This window comes from Nothobranchius furzeri, chromosome 17 (genome assembly GCF_043380555.1).
Source record: "Nothobranchius furzeri strain GRZ-AD chromosome 17, NfurGRZ-RIMD1, whole genome shotgun sequence".
Classification (NCBI taxonomy): domain Eukaryota; kingdom Metazoa; phylum Chordata; class Actinopteri; order Cyprinodontiformes; family Nothobranchiidae; genus Nothobranchius; species Nothobranchius furzeri.
The window spans coordinates 41,503,630-41,522,793 of record NC_091757.1 but is presented as its reverse complement, the minus strand read 5'-3'; the positions used below and the strand labels follow the sequence as shown (position 1 = coordinate 41,522,793).

General features: G+C 46.0%; 1 protein-coding gene across 2 annotated transcripts in view; it reads right to left on the bottom strand.

The window, feature by feature from the left end:
• adgrv1 (adhesion G protein-coupled receptor V1) overlaps positions 1-19,164 on the bottom strand; it is a 135,091-nt gene that overhangs the window by 24,005 nt on the left and 91,922 nt on the right. For both annotated transcript variants that reach the window (XM_054731434.2, XM_015972410.3), the window contains 2 exons: positions 11,064-11,180; positions 5,078-5,256 (listed from right to left, as the gene is read on the bottom strand). In XM_054731434.2, the coding sequence (XP_054587409.2) occupies positions 5,078-5,256; positions 11,064-11,180 (296 nt within the window). The remainder of the gene's footprint in view (positions 1-5,077; positions 5,257-11,063; positions 11,181-19,164) is intronic.

Genomic DNA, 19,164 nt, shown 5'->3' with positions numbered 1-19,164 from the left:
CACTCCGGTACAGTAGGTGGCGACACGCACCCTTTCATGTTGGCATTCTTCCAGTTAGCTCAAAGCAACACAAATAGTAAACAAAGGCTGGCTAGAATGAAGCAGATGAAGTTAAAACAGGATATGCACAATGGCCGAAGGAATGGACAGCAATGCTGCAGCACAGCTTATTTAGTACGTACTGTACTGTTGTGTTCCGTTGTGACGATAATATTATTTTCATCCATCAGCTCGACGGAGCCGGGTTCCTACTGCATTATCTGGGTGCTTCTGAATGGTTAGAAACAGTTCGCCTTCAGCAAGACGAACGCATTTATGCGTTTAGGGCAATAGTTTGATTTCCTGATGTGTATGTAAATGCACTGAGTGCCACTGTTTGCAATGTTGATGTTTTAGCTCCACAAATATCACAAGCCTGAAGGAGTTCTTCCATGTTGGAAAGTTGCTAATGCTAACGGTTAGCTTCTACTAGCCAAGACGTACTCTGCTCTCTCCAGGACGCTAAATCAACCCTGTCGCGAGTTAAAATGGACAAGTCCATGAATGCAAATTTTCAGTGTGAAGTAGATCTGAGTGGCTTTTCTAATCTGAGCGTTTCCTCCGTCTACTTCCCACAGTGGCTAATGCAGGAAATAGGAGTGGATGACTATTTTCACTTTCAGCCTGGAAGAGATTGTGTTTCAAAAACAAGGATAAAACCGTTTCTCAGCAAATGTTCAACTAAGATGTATGTTTGTGAAGGCAAATATTTACTCCATGCCCTTGCTGTGTGCTATATTTAGCCCTAAGACTTTGTTTTCAGGTTTTACAAACAGACTCTGCTCGCTGAGACCTCTGATCCTTCTTAAGACTCACTGGATTCTTGCTCAGCTGCAGCAACAAAACACTTGAGGACATCTACAGCTGGATAATCACAGAGATAAAAAATGCTTCAGTGTGTTTACTCCAATTTAAGCATTAAGACCACAGGAGTTAAGTGCTCGCCCCGTAATCGGAAGGTTGCAGGTTCGAGCCCTGCTCAGTCTGTCGCTGTCTTTGTGTCCTTGGGCAAGACACTTAACCCACGTTGCCTGCTGGTGGTGGTCGGAGGGACCGGCGGCGCCAGTGCTCGGCAGCCTCGTCTCTGTCAGTGCGCCTCAGGGCAGCTGTGGCTACATTGTAGCTCATCCCCACCAGTGTGTGAATGTGTGTGTGAATGGGTGAATGACTGATTGTGTTGTAAAGCGCCTTGAGGGTTTCCTTGACTCTAGAAGGCGCTATATCAAATACAGGCCATCTTAAGAACATTCATGCATTAATCTTAAACAGCTGAAGAGAAAATGTCCTTTGCAGACAGATTCTTTTATGTTTGGTAAATGTGAACCCGTACTTGTTTTCTTGAGAGATTTTACAAACTCTTCCAGTTTTCCTTCTGTCAGGTTATCAAACAGGAACACGTGATTTGTTTTTCTTTCTGTGGGAAACTAACAATGACTCTCTCTGCAAAACAACTAGCTAAAACACCCGCGTCTCTTTTCACAAAACAAACTCAGTCCCGGTTTAGTGGGAGTATTCCATGCCGAGAACATCTGGAGGTCTGAGCCACCACTGTCAAATTATTAGGGCTATGCTAGCCAAAACATAACAAAGTATGCCAAATAAATCGTCATGCTTCATCCTGTCCCACCAGCACACGTCGATAGTGAGTCTGAAAATGCTGGGATTTGGAATTTTGTGCTGCTGTGGCTTTGTGAGGAGCTGGGAGCTGACTGTAGAGAAAATCTCACATTAAAAAGGAATCTGAGGGATTCCTAAAGAGGTTGGAAAAATAAAACATATCTCTGGGGCCTATTTCACTGAATCTGCAGCACGGGAGGGAAGGGAATAAAGCATGGAGTGACTTTTACAGAGGAAACGCTGCAAGGGCGCGCTATTTATAAATCTGGTAAAAAACCTGAGGTCAATTAAGCTCAAATTAAAGTTTTCGATATTATTTATAATTAAAAATGAAAAGACCAAGTTCACTCGTCCTTTCAATACATTTGCCGCGTTCTCTATAAATGAGTGTTACGGTGCTCTGGTTTCAGAAAGTAGAAGTTAGCCAGAGGGGCAGGGGGCAGAAATCAGCAGGGTTTAGAGTCGCATTCCCTTACATCCCAACATCTCGCCTCTGACTGGCTAACAGCACAGTGACTCTACCACTGACTCTGTTCGCTCTGCAACATTGATGTTTTATCCCCACCAATAACACAAGCCTGAAGGAGTTCTGCTGTGTGACAGATTCAAGATTCAAGATCTTTTTTTTGTCATTGCACATGTACAACAAAATCGTCTGGGCTCACCAAAGACAGCTCACGTAAGAGGCAGTGAAATAAAATAACAAGGCTAAAACAGATGTTGCACACATGCTCTTTCCCTCTCTCTCACACACACACCTTTCACACACAGCCAGTTTCAGGTGCAAAAATGTAACGTGCAATGTAAACATAGTAAAAAGATAAGCCTAAACTACAAACTGAAATATAAAGTAAACATAACATAAAAGTAAACAGTCACAGTTGGTGTGGCTAATGCTAACTGTTAGCTTCCAGCTACCAGCCGAGCTAACTCTGCTCTCTCCTGGTGCCGAATCCTGGTCCTGGAGGGCCAGCATCCAGCATGTTTTAGTTGTTTCCCTGCTTCACCTCAGCTGATTTTAATCATGCTGGAACCGGCCCTCCAGGACCAGGATTGAGCACCCCTGAGCTATGGTTTCTTTTTTTGCCTTCCTTCCTCTTATTAGAGACTCATGGCTAATATATGTCAGTAATTAAGGCTTAAGCAGTGGGATTGTTATTTTAGTTATTTCGTGGAAGATTCATCATCAGAGTACAGGTTAAAGGAAGTCCAGTCCACAGAGCTGTAACAGGAACTCATGATGACAAACCTGAAGGTTCTTGTCCAGTCAGGCACAACAATCACCATGGACGTAATAAAAGATGAAAACAGTTAAAAATATATGATTGCTGTGTTATCTCGTCTTTGTTTTACTTGTTCCTAGGGATGGGTACCGAATTCGGTACTTTTTAAGGTACCGACCGAGCACCGATTCATGTCATTTCAAACGGTGCCTCGTTTCGGTACCCGTCCATCATAACGAGAACTTGCCAAGACAGCTGCGCATGCGCAAGAGCGTTATGTCGTCGCTCGCTGCGAACCAGTTGTAAACAGAGCAGCATGGTAGAAAGAACGAACGCTAAAGCTTGGGTCCACTTCACTAAATGTGATGGGTAACTGGGTGATGATGAAACCAGCGACAGCAATCTAAGCGAGACATCCTCATCTTAATCTGCTCCGGTAGGTAAATATAATTAGCTTGATATGTTAGCTTCCGTTTCGCTAATGGTGCATTCGTTTTCTCTTCGGAACTCCGAATTCCCGACTAGAAGAACATGAACGTGCTCTAAAATTTGGCTTCACTTTACTAAATGCGACAGGTGATTGGGTGAAGATGAAACCAGTGACAACGATCTAAGTGTGAGGCATCATCGTTTTAATCTGCTCCTGCAGCTAAATAAACTGTTTAAGATAATGTTAGCTTTGTATGTTAGCTTCCATTGCTACCATTGTTATCAGCTAATGGTGCGTTCGCTTTCTCCTCGGAAATTCTAACTTCCCAGTAGGAAAAATCAAATGAAAAAAGACGGCAAAAGGAATGAAGATACACAGTAAATTTAGTTCACAGTAAAGATGTTTGCTTCAGTTTAATTATCAGCTTATGAAACTACAAGGACCATGTTAAAATACAAACAGTTGTATGTTATTTATCATGATATATATCAAATATTGTTATATATTGAGAAAAATATATATTTAATTATAAAAGAGAATTAAAATAATAAACACTCAAAAGTATCGAAAATTGGTACCGTTAAGTACCGGTATCGATTCGTAGGTACCGGGAATTAGTACCGGATCGATTCAAATGTCAAAGGTACCCATCCCTACTTACAGTTAATCAGCTTTAACTGTTGATGACTGCTACGAGCAATCTGCTTCACTCGCTGACACTCCCAGATACAATAGCTTCAAAAACACCTAGTGACGTAAAAGCTCGGCCTGTTTGTGCGAAAGCAGTGTGAAATCGAGACAGCTGCAGTGTCGAAAAAATAAGAGCTAACCTATTTACTCTGATGAGGAGAAAAAGAGAAGGCTGAATGAATTCAAAAGATCCTCATCAGTCCATCAAAGAGTAGGGCCAGCTTACTGGGAAACTGAATACTGCTCTGTGTCCTCTCTCTCTCTCTCTCTCTCTCTCTCTCTCTCTCTCTCTCTCTCTCTCTCTCTCTCTCCCCCCCTCTCTCCCTCTCCCTCCCTCCCTCTCTCTCTCTCTCTCTCTCTCTCTCTCTCTCTCTCTCTCTCTCTCTCTCTCTCTCTCTCTCTCTCTCTCTCTCTCTCTCTCTCTCTCTCTCTCTCTCTCTCTCTCTCTCTCTCTCTCTCTCTCTCTCTCTCTCTCTCTCTCTCTCTCTCTCTCTCTCTCTCTCTCTCTCTCTCTCTCTCTCTCTCTCTCTCTCTCTCTCTCTCTCTCTCTCTCTCTCTCGTTCTTACAACCAACCAACAACAGGAAACACACATAGCAGCCCCTCCTAAGACCATAGGCTAATTTAAAATGTGATTTAAGGGTTCAAACCCCATCAGTTAAACTTTACCCACCTAACATACATTAAGAAATCGACACAAACTTTAAAATAAAGTTTTATGCAGGTTTTTACAACAACAACAAAAAGATTTAATCTGTTGCGTTCTTTGCACCAATTATAGACCACAACGTATTTCTACAAGAACTCCACCTCAGGGTGCAGTATCAGCTTCATGCGAGCAAACACTAAAACTCCTGTCCTCCCTCACTCGTATGATTGGAGAAACCACCTCCCCAAGTGATGTCACTGGCTCAGGTGATTTCTTTTACTTTTTTTCCCACTGCTTTGGAATTTCCCTACATTTAAAAAAGATCACGCAGTTGACACAGAACGACTCAAGGCAGTTTGAAAAACCCATTCACGAGTGTTTTTCTCCCGTAGAGCTGGGCTGAATTCATGTTCCTGTGCTGTGAACTCACACGTCTCCTTGCACCAGGCCATAGACAGCGTGTATGTTCCATCCAAAACCGCCGAGCAAAACGATGACCAGGATGATGATGACCAGGACAGGAAGTCCCCAGCCCAACAGGAAGTAGAGCAGGTACCGCCGCTCTGTGTGCTCATCATTCATCACCAGCACTTGCCAGAAGTTCACCGCCTGCAGGAACAGTTTAGGAAAGCATTTATTTCTGGAAACAAGACCAACAGCACGCATGGCAACCCAAATCAGAATGAATCAAATGAGAAAATGCCTGGAAACTTGGAGACATTTAGTTTTAATACCTTGGAACTGAAAGTAAATGGAAAGACACGAGTGTTCATGCAAAGTAAAAATAAGCAACTGCAAAAGCTTTAATATCGGCTGATTATTTTAATGGCTCAAGAAGGCAAATGTGCAGCAAACGCAGGGTAATGAGTGCTGACCCATCCTTTCAACCACTCTGTCTCATATTGTATAACCACTGACGTTGCAGCACTCGATGCACAAACACTCCAGCGTGAACACAGATACTAAAAAGGCAGTAGGCAAAGCTGCTGGGTTTCTGTTGTGTAACCATTCACTGCACTGAGACAACAGGAGAACAGAGCTTAGGAACCTTAGCCTTCCGAGATGCAGAAACTGGATCACAGGTAACTTTGTGCTGAGCTGTTGCCTCTGCAGAGGCTCGTTGACTGTTTATAACAAACAATGCGTTGCCAGGCAAGATGGAGCTGATCCTGAACAGCAGACTTGCTGACTACGATGATTTTGCTTGGTCCAGTTCTGGTGATCCTGTGTAAATCCCAGTCTTTGTTTCATGTTCTACCTTTTGACCATTCTCTGTAAACCTTAGAAAAGGTTGTGGATGAAAATCCCAGTAGATCATCATTTTCTTAAATGACCAGACCAGCCTTGTCAGCCACATCAACCATGTCACATTCAAAATAGCTAAAATTGTGTTATTTTCCTCATTCTGGTGTTCAGTTTAAGATTCAGAAAGTCATCTTCACCATGCCTAGGAATTCAAATGCTTTGAACTACTGCCCTGTGATTGGCTGATCAGCTACTAAAGCTATGAAATAGGTACACAAAGTGGGTAAATGTACAATACATTAATAAAAACACATCAGTATTTGTTTTTATATTTTCCTTGTGGTACATTAGTAAAACAGCACATCTGGAGTACAAGTAGTTAAATTCTACTCCATACCATTTGTATGGCTCCTAACAACAACACTTAGTCATCTGAAGTAACACAAATGTAAAATGTAAAGTAAAAACAATTAAAACAATAAAAGAAAAATCATTCAACATAAAGTAACAGTATCAGAAACACACTGAATTATAAGCCCATGAATAAATGTACGTTTTCAGTCTGGACTTGTAAACCACCACCGAAGAAGACCGCCTAACACGAAGAGGAAGATCATTGTCAAATAGTGTTTGACAAAAATAACAAGACATGATCCATTAAAGCAACTAAAATCAATGCTAGTGAACTTCCAGAGACCTTGACGTGAACTGTTTTCACCGGAGTTGGTTAGGTTGAGATATTTGGTTGTTTATTTGAGGATCATTCATCTTTCATTTGAGCAGAGCCAAAAATCTGATCGGGTCGAGATCTATGGTGATGGGCTGTCCTACCTTTCTTTAGCAAAATAAATAGAGGCATGTGTTTTTAACAACCTGCCCAGTCTGAGTATGAGCCCGTAAAAGCAGGCTCCTCCCAGGACTGACGTTCAAACGGGCACAGAGAAAGAGTAAACACATTCTACAGACCAACACTCATTAGGCTTCTCCTGGCTGCAGAAATACCTCTTCTGTTATGTAATACTCAGCAATACTCAGCTACTGCAAGCTGAGAGCCACGGTAGTCAAGACATGGCTTTTCTGGATAAAGATTAAATTACTAGCAGAGATTTATTCCTCTGACCAGTTATCGGAGATGCAGATGCCTTCACACACATGCACACACACTTGCACATACACTGCTGTCATTGATTCAGATCTCGGTCTAAGACTGGCAGTTGGCGCCTGATCATTTCAGTTACTATTCTGCAAGCAGCTACCTAATAAGAGGGAATAAATGAAGCATCATGTTGGAGAGGACATACAGGTGTTGATGTTGCACACTAATAATAGCCAGCATGCTTTTAGGTTGCAGATAAACAAGAGCAGTTTTTGAAAATAGATATTTTATTCAGTGTGTGTGTGCATGAATCAAACCTCAAAGGTTTCTCCACACACCGTTTCTCCTGTTATTTATCTGAATCCCTGCACCAGACTTAATCAGCTGCAACAACAAACACATGTCTAAGACTAGTTTGTACGTCACATCTCTTTTCATTTGGGTTCCAGTTCCTCACACCTCTTAAGCCTCTGGCCTGAGCCCTTATCTCATATGAAATCTCCAAAGTCACACATGAAAAACTGCACATATTCTGCACAAACCGTGCAGCTCTGACCCTGCTTAGTCCCATTTTAGCTTATTCATCAGCTAATCTCATGATGCTTCAACATTAATAAGTGCCTAGAGAGATTATGTTTGCCATGTAAACACATATTATGTACACTAATAAATCTAACATGCTACGCGCCATTGAAAGCTGGTCAAAACAAAGTAAATATCTGTGATTTGTTACAAACGAGGACAACAGGAAGTAAACTTCTAAACTGGTTTAACTGTGTGTTTGGTGTAATGGATCGTGTGATGGGTCACTGTTGAGGCCAGACGTTTCGAGAATGGTCAAAATATTAAAACTCTAGCTGCTTTAGTTGTAATGATGGCAGTTAGCATGAACTTCTGAATGTCATGAAAAGTGATCATTTTTTGCAATTAAGATAAACTTTAATTTGAAATAAAACACTTCAACTTTACTTGTGAAGAGGGTTTCTGAGTGCAGAGTAAACCTCAGCAAAAAGGGCAGCAAAGAAGCCACTTCTTTTCTAAAAACATCAGAGACCAACTGATATTCTACCAAAGGTCTGGAAACTGAACTGCTGAGGACTAGGAGGGAAGTCCTTTTCTACGAGGAATCCTTGTTTAGATTGATTTTGGGCATCTGCAGAAATGACTGTCTAGAGAATAAAACTTTAGTGCGCTACTCTATCAGCTCTATCAACAGTAGAGCACCATGAGATCATTCAAGTGTGGAGCTGCTTCTCAGACTAAAGCCTGACTTATACTTCTCTGTTTGCGTGGGTACAAAGACCGCAAGCCTGTGATTGGTCAGGATGCTGCTTCCTTCAAATTTGTCATTTTCCTCCAAAAAAATTAAAGAGTACCGAAGACGTCCAGTGGCAGACATGGAGCAGATTGAAGAATGTCTTGTGGAAAAATGATGATTTGAATATTTATTCACCTGATGTAAAGAGAACAAAGTTCGAAGGGAAATTTCTTTGTTCACGACTCTGCCATCGAGCTGATGGAGAACTCTGAATTAAGGAGTGGACTCCCTCACATTAAGCCTAGTTTATACTTCCACATCAGCAGGGTGGTGGAAACATGCACATGCATCAACAGAGACGCTTTCTTGTCGGACTTCTCATTAACAGTATAAGACGGCCTTATGTGACAACCGAGCTGGACAACAGAGTAGGACAAATCCGGTAACACCAACACGGGACAACAGGTTATGAGAACAGAGAAGACAACAACTCATGTCAACACAAAAAGATAACAAGTTCCATACAACTGTGACAATACGGGGTTCCTCATCGAAGGGTCCAATAGGACCACATTAATTCACAGAATACAGAATAATTTAATAAAACAGACAATTATACATTTTTTGACTTTAAGTCACTTCAGTGGACAATGTTGCAGTAAAATGAAATTCGTGACCAGAAACTCTGGTGCCCATTAAAGAGATTAACGCAAATGTTAACTCACTTGTGCAGTGAATGTATGAACTAGACAAAGACATGTTAAAATAAGTCTGACATCATTTTGAACACCAAACTCCGTAGCCTGGGGAGTCATGCACAGTATGCAGTTCCCCTCCAGGACAACAGAGGGTGAAGCACGTTTCCTACCACCATTGTTGGAGCCTAAGTAACGCCCATCTACTTCCGGACCATGGAGATACAAAAAAAATGAATGCAAATCAATGGGAATAAAAACACTATTTTCTAATCCTGTTTGTTACGCATCACAGATTTCACATAATACATTTTAAAGTCACATTCTGATGCTAAGAAAGCGCTTATTTTCAAACAGGGCAGAACTTATTTTAGGTTTTGTGTGAAAACATGTCCAGGACACCAAATGCGCATCACCAAAGTGATGCCTTCGAACCAGGCACGTAGAAAATCAAAGGGAAAAGGGCCGTGAAGTCGGCGAGCTTCCAATCCTTTCTTCATGAGGAAAGAAGAACCACCATGAATCTGGCCATGTGGTAAGTAGCTGCTACGCTAAGGGAGAGGCGATTCTGTGGCAACGTCATATATGCAACCTGCCAACGTCTGATTTGTAGTCATGCTAATTAGAAACTTTTACAAGCTGATAAATCTCAAAGTACATGACTGGAGAAGTACAACAAAGCGTAAAGCAGATTAAAATAATTGCTTTTTTAGCCCATCTGACTTGCATTCACTTTTTCATTCTTCCAGGGACCCATGGGCTGACCAGCAAGGGAGGAGACTTAGGCTCCCTATTGTGTTTTTATCTTGGTTTGTACTTTTTGTTTTTTCTTCGCATTTATTGAGTAACAAAAACACGGCACGACACAGTAAACAAATCATAACCCGCATTACAACCACACAAGTAAAGATGAAACAAAAGAACAGACTCAGCGTCTACTCTAATGTCCTTCAGGGGAGGGTTGCATAAATGTCCACATCTTTTGACTTCTTCCAAAAGACGTTACTCGTTTATGAAGAGCCTCTTGACCTGCTCAATGTCTGTGGCTAGAAATCTTCAGCACTCATTTTTTAGGGAAACGGTGGTGCTGACAAATTTAAAGGAAGGGGCGTGCTGGCCAATCACCGGCTCCCTAGCTTTAGACGGACATTTAAAAATTGGGCATGTCTCTGTCAACTTCTGTAGGCCTACTGCCAAGCTCTTGCATCGACGGATGATGTGTTGCATGTCTCCGCACCCCAGTTGACGAAGACGTGTTAACTCAAATTCTCCAAGATGTGAAGTTTAATCTGCCAGCAGCAGGATTTGTAATGAGAGCTGATTGAACCAAAGAGGTTTGAAATAAAAAAGAACCAACACTGCAAAAACGTAAGCCCTTTTTACAAGATACGTCTTCGTGGCAAATCAGCATACCCGTGTGTCTTATAAACGCACCGTGGCGGCATGGCGGTGCATAATTTTTTTCTAAATAAGTATAACATTTAAAATGTGCTCAATAAACTTATTTTGAGAAACGGTGTTGTTTGCTTCTCTGGTAATCTGAAGGAGAAGGATCAGGCTAAAGGAAAAGGTCTCTCCCTTAGGGCAGTCATAAACTCTTGAGGGGCTACTGAAGCTCTCTGGCCCCATGTTTACAACATTCCTGCGGTCATAAGTCACTTCTTCTTGCTCTGAAGGATTAAACATTGCTCAGGAAAAGTGAACACAGCCACCTTTAAATGGTGTGGCATGGATGTTCCAGCCGAAGGCAGCAAGCCCACTATTCATGGGTTATAAAAACGTTTATTTTGGAATGATTTAGGCCTTCACCCCCTTTAAGTCAGCTGATTTGTTTGGTCACATGAAAAAAAAAAGTGGAAAGGGTGAGGTCGTCCTACTGGAATCATTCTGAGGTCAGAGTTCATGACGTCATCTCACCCCCTCAAGAAAAACACTCAGTGAGATGCAGGAATAAAGTTTAACTGCTTATTATGGAAACCGGTTTCCTAATATATCATATGTAAACACATCATAACAAAAAGAGGCTCCGATACTCTCAGCTAATGTGAAAACAAGTGAAATTGACATAAAATATAAGATCTGGGTCATGCAGTTTGAGCATTACTTGTTACCCTGGTGTTACCTGTATCAGCATCCAGAAAAACTGACTTAAATGGAAATAGTGGCAGAAGAGAGCCAGAGTTGCACAGCTGTCCTCTGAAAACAATCGACCGCGAAAAGCTGACACCAGGAAACAAATCTGTGGAGGAAAAAAAAGGACATTGTTACAGTTATTCACAACTGAGTGTAATCTTTAAGCCAATCGGAACACATCCGGATTTTCAAGTGTTTGCAAACAAATTCTGCTTATTTTAGAAAAGGCTCTTTTAGCAAAAATGAAGAAGCTATTACATATCACATTGCACACAAAGTAATTTCTATTCGTTTAGCTATCTACAAAAGTGTAAACAAACATTTGTCTGAGGGATAGAAATCGTTTCCTGCAGACATTTTCCCTGCTGCCTGCACCACTATGCAGTAAGATGCAGGAAGATGAGCAAAACTCTAAACATCAACAGCCTGAACAGCACTGAGAGATGTTTCATGTTACACGTATAAAGTCTAACGTAATTCTGTGAGCGTATTCTTCTTCAGAGCAACTTTGCACAATCTGAGCAGACAAAAACAGCTTTGATGTTGATGGGAGGAGTTTGTTCAGGCTGTGATGCATCAGGGTGAAAGCCTGTAACTCTGAGGTAAGTGTGGAAAACCCATGAGGGCAGCAGAAGATACTGCAGCTCAGCTGTCCATGAGACAGCACTTCATTCACTTTCTGGTGCCAATGCAGTCAGGCACCCGTTACATAACCTGCAATCTGCTGGCACGGTGCCAGCTCAGTGGAGCAGGATGAGAGTGACGGAAGATGAGCAGGGAGTTTGAGGAGCCCAATAACTTGTTCTTAATGTTATTAAAAATTCAGCAAGCCCAGGTGCTGAATGTATAGAAAAGACTCAGTTTCTAAGTGAGATGAAGGATCTCTGTTCATCTCTTTCTTTTAAAATGTATTCCTGGATGTCTGCTTCTGGATCTGTCAGGTTTTCTTCTTACAGTGGAGAAAAGCTATGGACTCTCTTTCATTTTATTTCTCCAATAAAAAAAATCATGAGTCAGTTTCCTACGAATGCTCCAAACCCGGCATTCAGGATGTTAGCGGGAAGGGAATTCATGCCTGAATGACCTGGAATTGTGCCTGAGTTGAGAAGATATCCAGATTGCCTAGAAGCAAAAGATGATGCAGTAAAACTAGATGCTTTTGGCAGAAACAGTTATTAAAAAAAGACAAATGATTATTGTTTTATTACAAATGAATGAAATAACTTGGCATGGACAGGGCTTGAACCTGCACTGACATTAGTCATTCAGAAAAAGCAAAAGTATAAACAAACGTTTGTGTTGTATACTCATCTGACCTTAAACGGTATTTGTAAAAACACTTCAAAATGTACATTTACCAGTAGACGACACGGCCAAAAGGCTCCAGCCAGCTAGAAGTACACTTTTCAGGATTGTATGAATATTTCTTTAAAACTATTTTTCTTTTATGGACTAAATCAGTCCAAACATTTGAAGGACCATGTTCAGGCAACAGCAATTCAAATTAGCAGTGCTGGAAAACGTAAAGTACAGATAAAATGATGGAAAAGATTACTGAAGTAAAAGTGGAAGCATTCAAACTTTTTTGACTAAATTTAAAATATTAAATTAACAATGTGTAGTTTTTACCATTAATCTCTGGAAATATCCATTGAAATGTTGTAAATGAATTGAAAGATGTCCAGTTGAAAACTATTGGCAGTTTTATAACATATAATCATAAAAATTGGGTTTAAAATGCGTAGGAGCGGGTCTAAGTCACTGGGTGGATGCCATGTTTCCTTCTACGGAAGCCCGTGAGCACAGAATGCATTCACTGATTTGTAACAAATGGTTACAAAACTTTCAGCATTAATAAACGTTCTTTTACACATTTACTCTTTATTCGTTACAAGAGATGAAAGGGAATCTGATGTTCTTGTTATTTTGCTGGAGGTTGCACTCCCAAAGATTTTTTACCCTAATGGCGATCTGTTGGTAAGGTCATACTTGAACACAACAATAATGCTTGCTTGCAATGATTTAGGTATGTGCTGCCCCCTATCGCATGGGAAAATGTACACTGTCACTTTATAGTATGCATTTTAAATGTACTTAAAAATAAAAGCGTAAGAGTGTGCTGTCGGACTTAGATGTACATTTTTTTTTAAGTTTTAGAAAATGTATTGGAGTAAAAGTAAAACGTATGCCTGAAGAAAATTACCTAAACACGAAGTTCACTCGTTTTGTCAACACAATAGAGTGGCAGTAGCAGTGGTCTGGAGTATTAATGAACGCCTCTGTGGAAAAACAGCTCTGGCGCTCCTGTTTCAGGAAGTAGAAGTGAGTCAGAGGACAGGTGAGTGGAAAACAGCAGGACTCATTTCCTTATAATCAGCCATCTTGCCTCTGATTGGCTAACAGCAACATGAGACTACTCTCTTTGCTCTGCAAAGTTGGAAGTTTTTTCTCCACAAATAACACAAGCCTGGAGTAGTTCTGCTGTGTTGTGGAGCTGCTAAGGCTAACAGTTAGCTTCTACTAGCAGAGATGTGCTCTGCTCTCTCTGTCAGGACTCAGGTATCTCCCGGCTGACGTTCGGACCACAACTCCCGACATGCTCCTCATGGGGAGCTCCCAGCGTGCTCCTCGCGGGGATTCCCTCCACGTCACAGCCAAGCAAGGCTATATATGGAAGACGCCGGTACCGGCTTCTCATCTCAGTCATCGTTTCTTCCTCACAGAGATATGACCGGAGAAATAATAAAACTGTTAAACGTCTCACCTTGTTCGTCTCCTTCATCCAGTCTGATCAGCCCGACAGGATGACTGAGATCCAAGTAGATCCGACGGAGATCGATCGTCTCCGCCACGAGAACGTGCAGCTGCGTTCCATGGTAGATCAGCTCAACACCAAGGTGAACTCCTTGTCCGACCACACCCTGCGTCTATCCACGGCTCTCACGGCTCTCCATCAACAGGCAAACGATCAGCAGCAACAGATCGCGGCACTCCAGCATCCAACCCGCTCTGCTCCTAGGGAGGAGCCCCACTTCAGCCTGCCGGAGAGGTGGAACGGAGAGACGGGGAGCCCTGATGGTCTGCTCGCCACGCTGGACATGCAGTTCGAGTGCCAACCTGGACGCTACCCATCTGCGCGCTCCCGAGTGGCGCATCTCACCTCCCTGCTCTCCGGACGCGCCGCGGAGTGGGCTGCTGCGCTTTACAATTCCAAATCCCCTGCCTGCAACGACTATGCTGCGTTTGTGTCCGCTCTCCGGAAGACCTTTGTTCCCCCCAGCAGCGAAGTGGGAGCAGAGACACGCCTTCTCAAACTCCGCCAGCGGGAACGCTCGGTGTGCGCTTATGCGTCGGAGTTCCGCACCATCTCCGCCAAGCTGCAGTGGAATGACTCCGCTCTGCGGGCCGCCTTCCTGGAGGGGCTGGCACCCTACATCCGTGATGAGTTGGCGGGAAGGGAGCTGCCTCAGACCCTGGATGAGGTGGTTGATCTGGCGCTGCGCATCGACCAGCGGGTTCTGGTTCGACCCAAGTTATCCACGCGTCCCCCCAGGATGCCGGTGCCTCGCCCTCGTTCACCCACGCCAGCTCCTGTACCCATGCTGACGGAGGAGCCCACGCAGCTCGGCCACCTTCCCCCCGAGGAGAGACAACGACGGTGGCGCGAGGGCCTCTGTGCCTACTGTGGCTCTCCCGACCACCGACGCCTGGACTGCCCGCGACGATCGGGAAACGGGGGGCCCCACTGAGTATTGGGGTCGCTCAGTCTGGGTCTTCTTCTACCCCTGTCGCTACTAACCGTCTCCTTATTCCTGTCACCCTCCTCCATGGTGAGGCCTCACTCCACGTAAACGCATTGGTGGACTCGGGGGCCGCGGACAATTTCATGGACCTGGATCTGGCAAAACGCCTACGGATCCCCCTACAACCCCTGGAGAGGGTTATACCAGTGACCTCGGTGGACGGTAGGCCTCTCCAACCCTACCCAGTCCGAGACCGAACCCAGCCACTCCGTATGATCACCCAAGGCCACCAGGAGACCCTCTATTTCCTGATCATTTCTGCTCCCTCTTCTCCCCTAATCCTGGGGTTCCCCTGGCTCCGTCTCCACGACCCTCATATTTCCTGGTCCCAGAACCGCCTGCTGGGCTGGGGGACCTCGTGCCAGACCCACCTCGCTCCTCCTCCATCCTCGGCGGGTCTTCCGGACGGGGGCCCCAGCTCCACACCGCCCCACCTGCCGCTGCCCTATCGGGACCTGGCCGCGGTGTTCGACAAGCGGCGCGCCACCTCCCTGCCACCTCACCGGCCATATGATATGGAGATCAAGCTGCTACCCGGAACCAGTCCTCCCCGCGGGCGCCTTTTCTCTCTCGCGCCTCCCGAGACCAAAGCGATGGAAGAATATATCGCCCAGGCCCTCCAGCAGGGGTTCATTCGACCCTCCTCCTCTCCGGGTGCCGCTGGCTTCTTCTTCGTGAGGAAAAAGGAAGGCGATCTTCGCCCCTGCATAGACTATCGGGGTCTGAACAAGATCACGGTCAAGGACTGCCATCCTCTGCCGCTCCTCACTACCGCTCTGGATGCCATCTCCCAGGCACGGATCTTTACGAAACTGGATCTCCGGAGCGCCTACAATCTGGTCCGTATAAAGGCCGGGGATGAGTGGAAGACCGCTTTCATAACACCCACCGGCCACTGGGAGTACCTGGTTATGCCCTTCGGACTATGCAATAGCCCTGCTGTCTTCCAACGTCTCATTAATGATGTCCTCCGCGACATGCTGGGACGGTGGGTGTTCGCCTATCTGGACGATATACTGATCTACTCCAAATCCGAGGCCGAACACATCCATCATGTTCGCGCCGTCCTGACCCGGCTCCTGGACCACAACCTGTACTGTAAACCCGAGAAATGCTCCTTCCATCAGCAGTCCATATCCTTCCTGGGTTACAGGATCTCGGACGAAGGGATAACCATGGACCCTCAGAAAATCCAGGCGGTGAAGGACTGGCCCTTGCCAACCAGCCTGAAACAACTGCAGAGTTTTCTGGGTTTCTGCAACTTTTACCGCCGTTTTATAAAGAACTATAGCACCCTCGTAGCCCCTCTCACCTCTCTCACTCGACCAGGCTCCCCTGGCCAGCCGTTTCATCTAACTCCCGACGCCATTCGGGCCTTCCACCACCTGGTCACCCGCTTTACCTCGGCCCCGATCCTCCGCCATCCAGATCCTGCAGTCCCCTTTGTGGTCGAGGTCGACGCCTCTGACGTCGGCGCCGGCGCCATCCTGTCTCAAGGCGGGCCCGACGACAGGCTCCATCCCTGCGCCTACTTCTCCAGGAAGTTTTCCACCACCCAGCAGAAGTACGGTGTGGGCGACCGTGAGTTACTGGCCATAAAATGGGCATTGGAGGAATGGAGGCAGTGGCTTCTGGGCACCACTCAGCCTTTCACGATCTGGACTGACCATCAGAACCTGACCCACATAAAATCTGCCAAGCAGCTTAATCCTCGCCAGGCTCGCTGGGCCCTCTTCTTTGAACCCTACGACTTCCATCTCGCCTACCGCCCGGGAGCCAAGAACCAGAAGGCGGACGCCCTCTCCCGCCAATTCACCCACTCCTCGCCCTCGTCCGAGCCAGCGCCAATCCTCCCGGAACACCGTTTCCTGGGCCAACTGAGGTGGCCGTTGGAGGAAGCTATCCAGAACGCCCTCCGGGACGACCCCGCGCCTCCTGAGACCCCCGCGGGTCGCCTCTATGTCCCCACGGCCTGTCGCAGCGAGGCGTTGTCCTGGGCCCACTCATCACGCCTGTCTGGCCACGCTGGTTTCTCCAGAACTCTTAAATTCCTCCAACGAGCCCTCTGGTGGCCAGGCATGGCGAGGGATGTGAAAGAATACACCAGCGCCTGTGACGTCTGTGCCCGCTCCAAGAACCCCAACCAGGCCTCGGCTGGTGCCCTCCGACCTCTTCCGGTGCCCAGCCGCCCCTGGTCCCACGTGGGGCTGGACTTCGTCACAGGTCTCCCGTCGGTCAATAACCTCAACACTGTCATGACGGTTACGGACCGCTTTTCCAAGTCTGTCCATTTCATCGCCCTTCCGGGTCTCCCCTCAGCCCAACGCACAGCGGAACTGTTCCTGGAGAACGTGGTGCGCCTCCACGGGTTCCCAGTCGACGTGGTCTCGGATCGGGGGCCCCAGTTCACGGCCCGGTTCTGGAAAGCTTTCTGTCGGCTGATGGGAGCATCGGTCAGTCTATCCTCAGGCTACCACCCGCAGACCAATGGCCAGACGGAGCGGGCTAACCAACAGCTGGGTCGGTACCTTCGTTGTTTTGTCTCGGCTCAACCCTCACAGTGGCCTAAATACCTCCTCTGGGCGGAGCTGTCCCACAATCTTCACACCTCATCTGCCACTCGGCTGTCCCCTTTCGAGGTCTGCTATGGCTTCCAGCCCCCGGTCTTTGCCCACCAAGAACCCGAGGTCGCCGTTCCAGCAGCGGAAGCCATGGTGAGACGCTGCAAGAGCGCCTGGATCAAAGCACGAGCCTCCATAACCAGAGCTAACACCAGCTATGCTCGCCAGCATCTCCGTCGACACCGTCCTGGTCCCTCCTATGCTCCTGGGGACAAGGTCTGGGTGTCCACGGCTGACCTTCGGGTCCGTGCCGGGGCCAAGAAACTCGCTCCTCGGTTCCTCGGCCCATACCCCATCCAAAGGGTCATCAACCCGGTCACGTACCGGTTGCGACTGCCGGCTACTCTCCGCATCCATCCCACCTTTCATACCTCCCGGCTCAAGCCCTTCGTGGAGTCCTCCCTTCTCCCGCCTCCGGCTCCGGCGCCGCCTCCGGCTCCGGCGCCGCCTCCTGCCCGCTTCCTCGACGGTGAGCCTATCTACACCGTCCGGCGCATCCTGGATGCTCGCCGCAGGGGTCGGGGCTGGCAGTACCTAGTGGACTGGAAGGACTATGGCCCCGAGGAACGCTCCTGGGAGCCGGCTCGGTCCATCCTGGACCCTTCCCTGATCTCCGACTTCTGGGTCCGCCGGGGTCGCGCTGGGACTTCTGGAGCCGTCCCTGGACTGGGGGGTCCTGTCAGGACTCAGGTATCTCCCGGCTGACGTTCGGACCACAACTCCCGACATGCTCCTCATGGGGAGCTCCCAGCGTGCTCCTCGCGGGGATTCCCTCCACGTCACAGCCAAGCAAGGCTATATATGGAAGACGCCGGTACCGGCTTCTCATCTCAGTCATCGTTTCTTCCTCACAGAGATACGACCGGAGAAATAATAAAACTGTTAAACGTCTCACCTTGTTCGTCTCCTTCATCCAGTCTGATCAGCCCGACACTCTCCTGGATGCTAAATCAACAACAGCTTTCCTCATGAAGATGGGTTTGTAAATGATTGCTAATTTTTAGAGTGACGTAGATCTAAATGGCTTTTCTAATCAGAGCGTTTCTAATCAGCGGCTAATGCAGGGGATAGGGTAGGAGACTATTTTAATGTTTAGCCAGCACGTGAAACTAACAGTGACTGATCATGTTTAAAAATAAACATGTTAAAACATAGAGTACAGATACAAAGATTGTACTTCAGTACAGTAACAGCGTAACTGTACATTAAATTCTATCACTGCAAAATCAACTTTTGAGTGACAGAGAGGAGTATTTAGAGTGTCAGTAGAAAAGGTTTCCTTGTGAGACAGCAACTAATAATTGTAGACCTGTGCACTCACTTGATAAAGTAGAACATTGTTGGACCAAATAAACATCGTCCAGTTTGTCTTATATCATCTGTTTAGAAGACATAATGGAAAATAGATTCACCACCCATTTTTTTAATATTACTGGCCTGAAACTGACATGGAATTCAGTCTGATGTTCTACTGTTTACCACCTACTGTTGCAAACAGTTGTGAGGGTTCACAGTATCATTGTTTGCTGCTGATAAAGTATAGATGATGAGAACTTGCCATAGAGGTAGGTTGCTGCATGGGGTTTGGAGAGAATTCATCAGATCCTACTGTGTGTGCGTGCGTGCGTGCGTGTGTGTGTGTGTGTGTGTAAGGCACCAGCAGTCA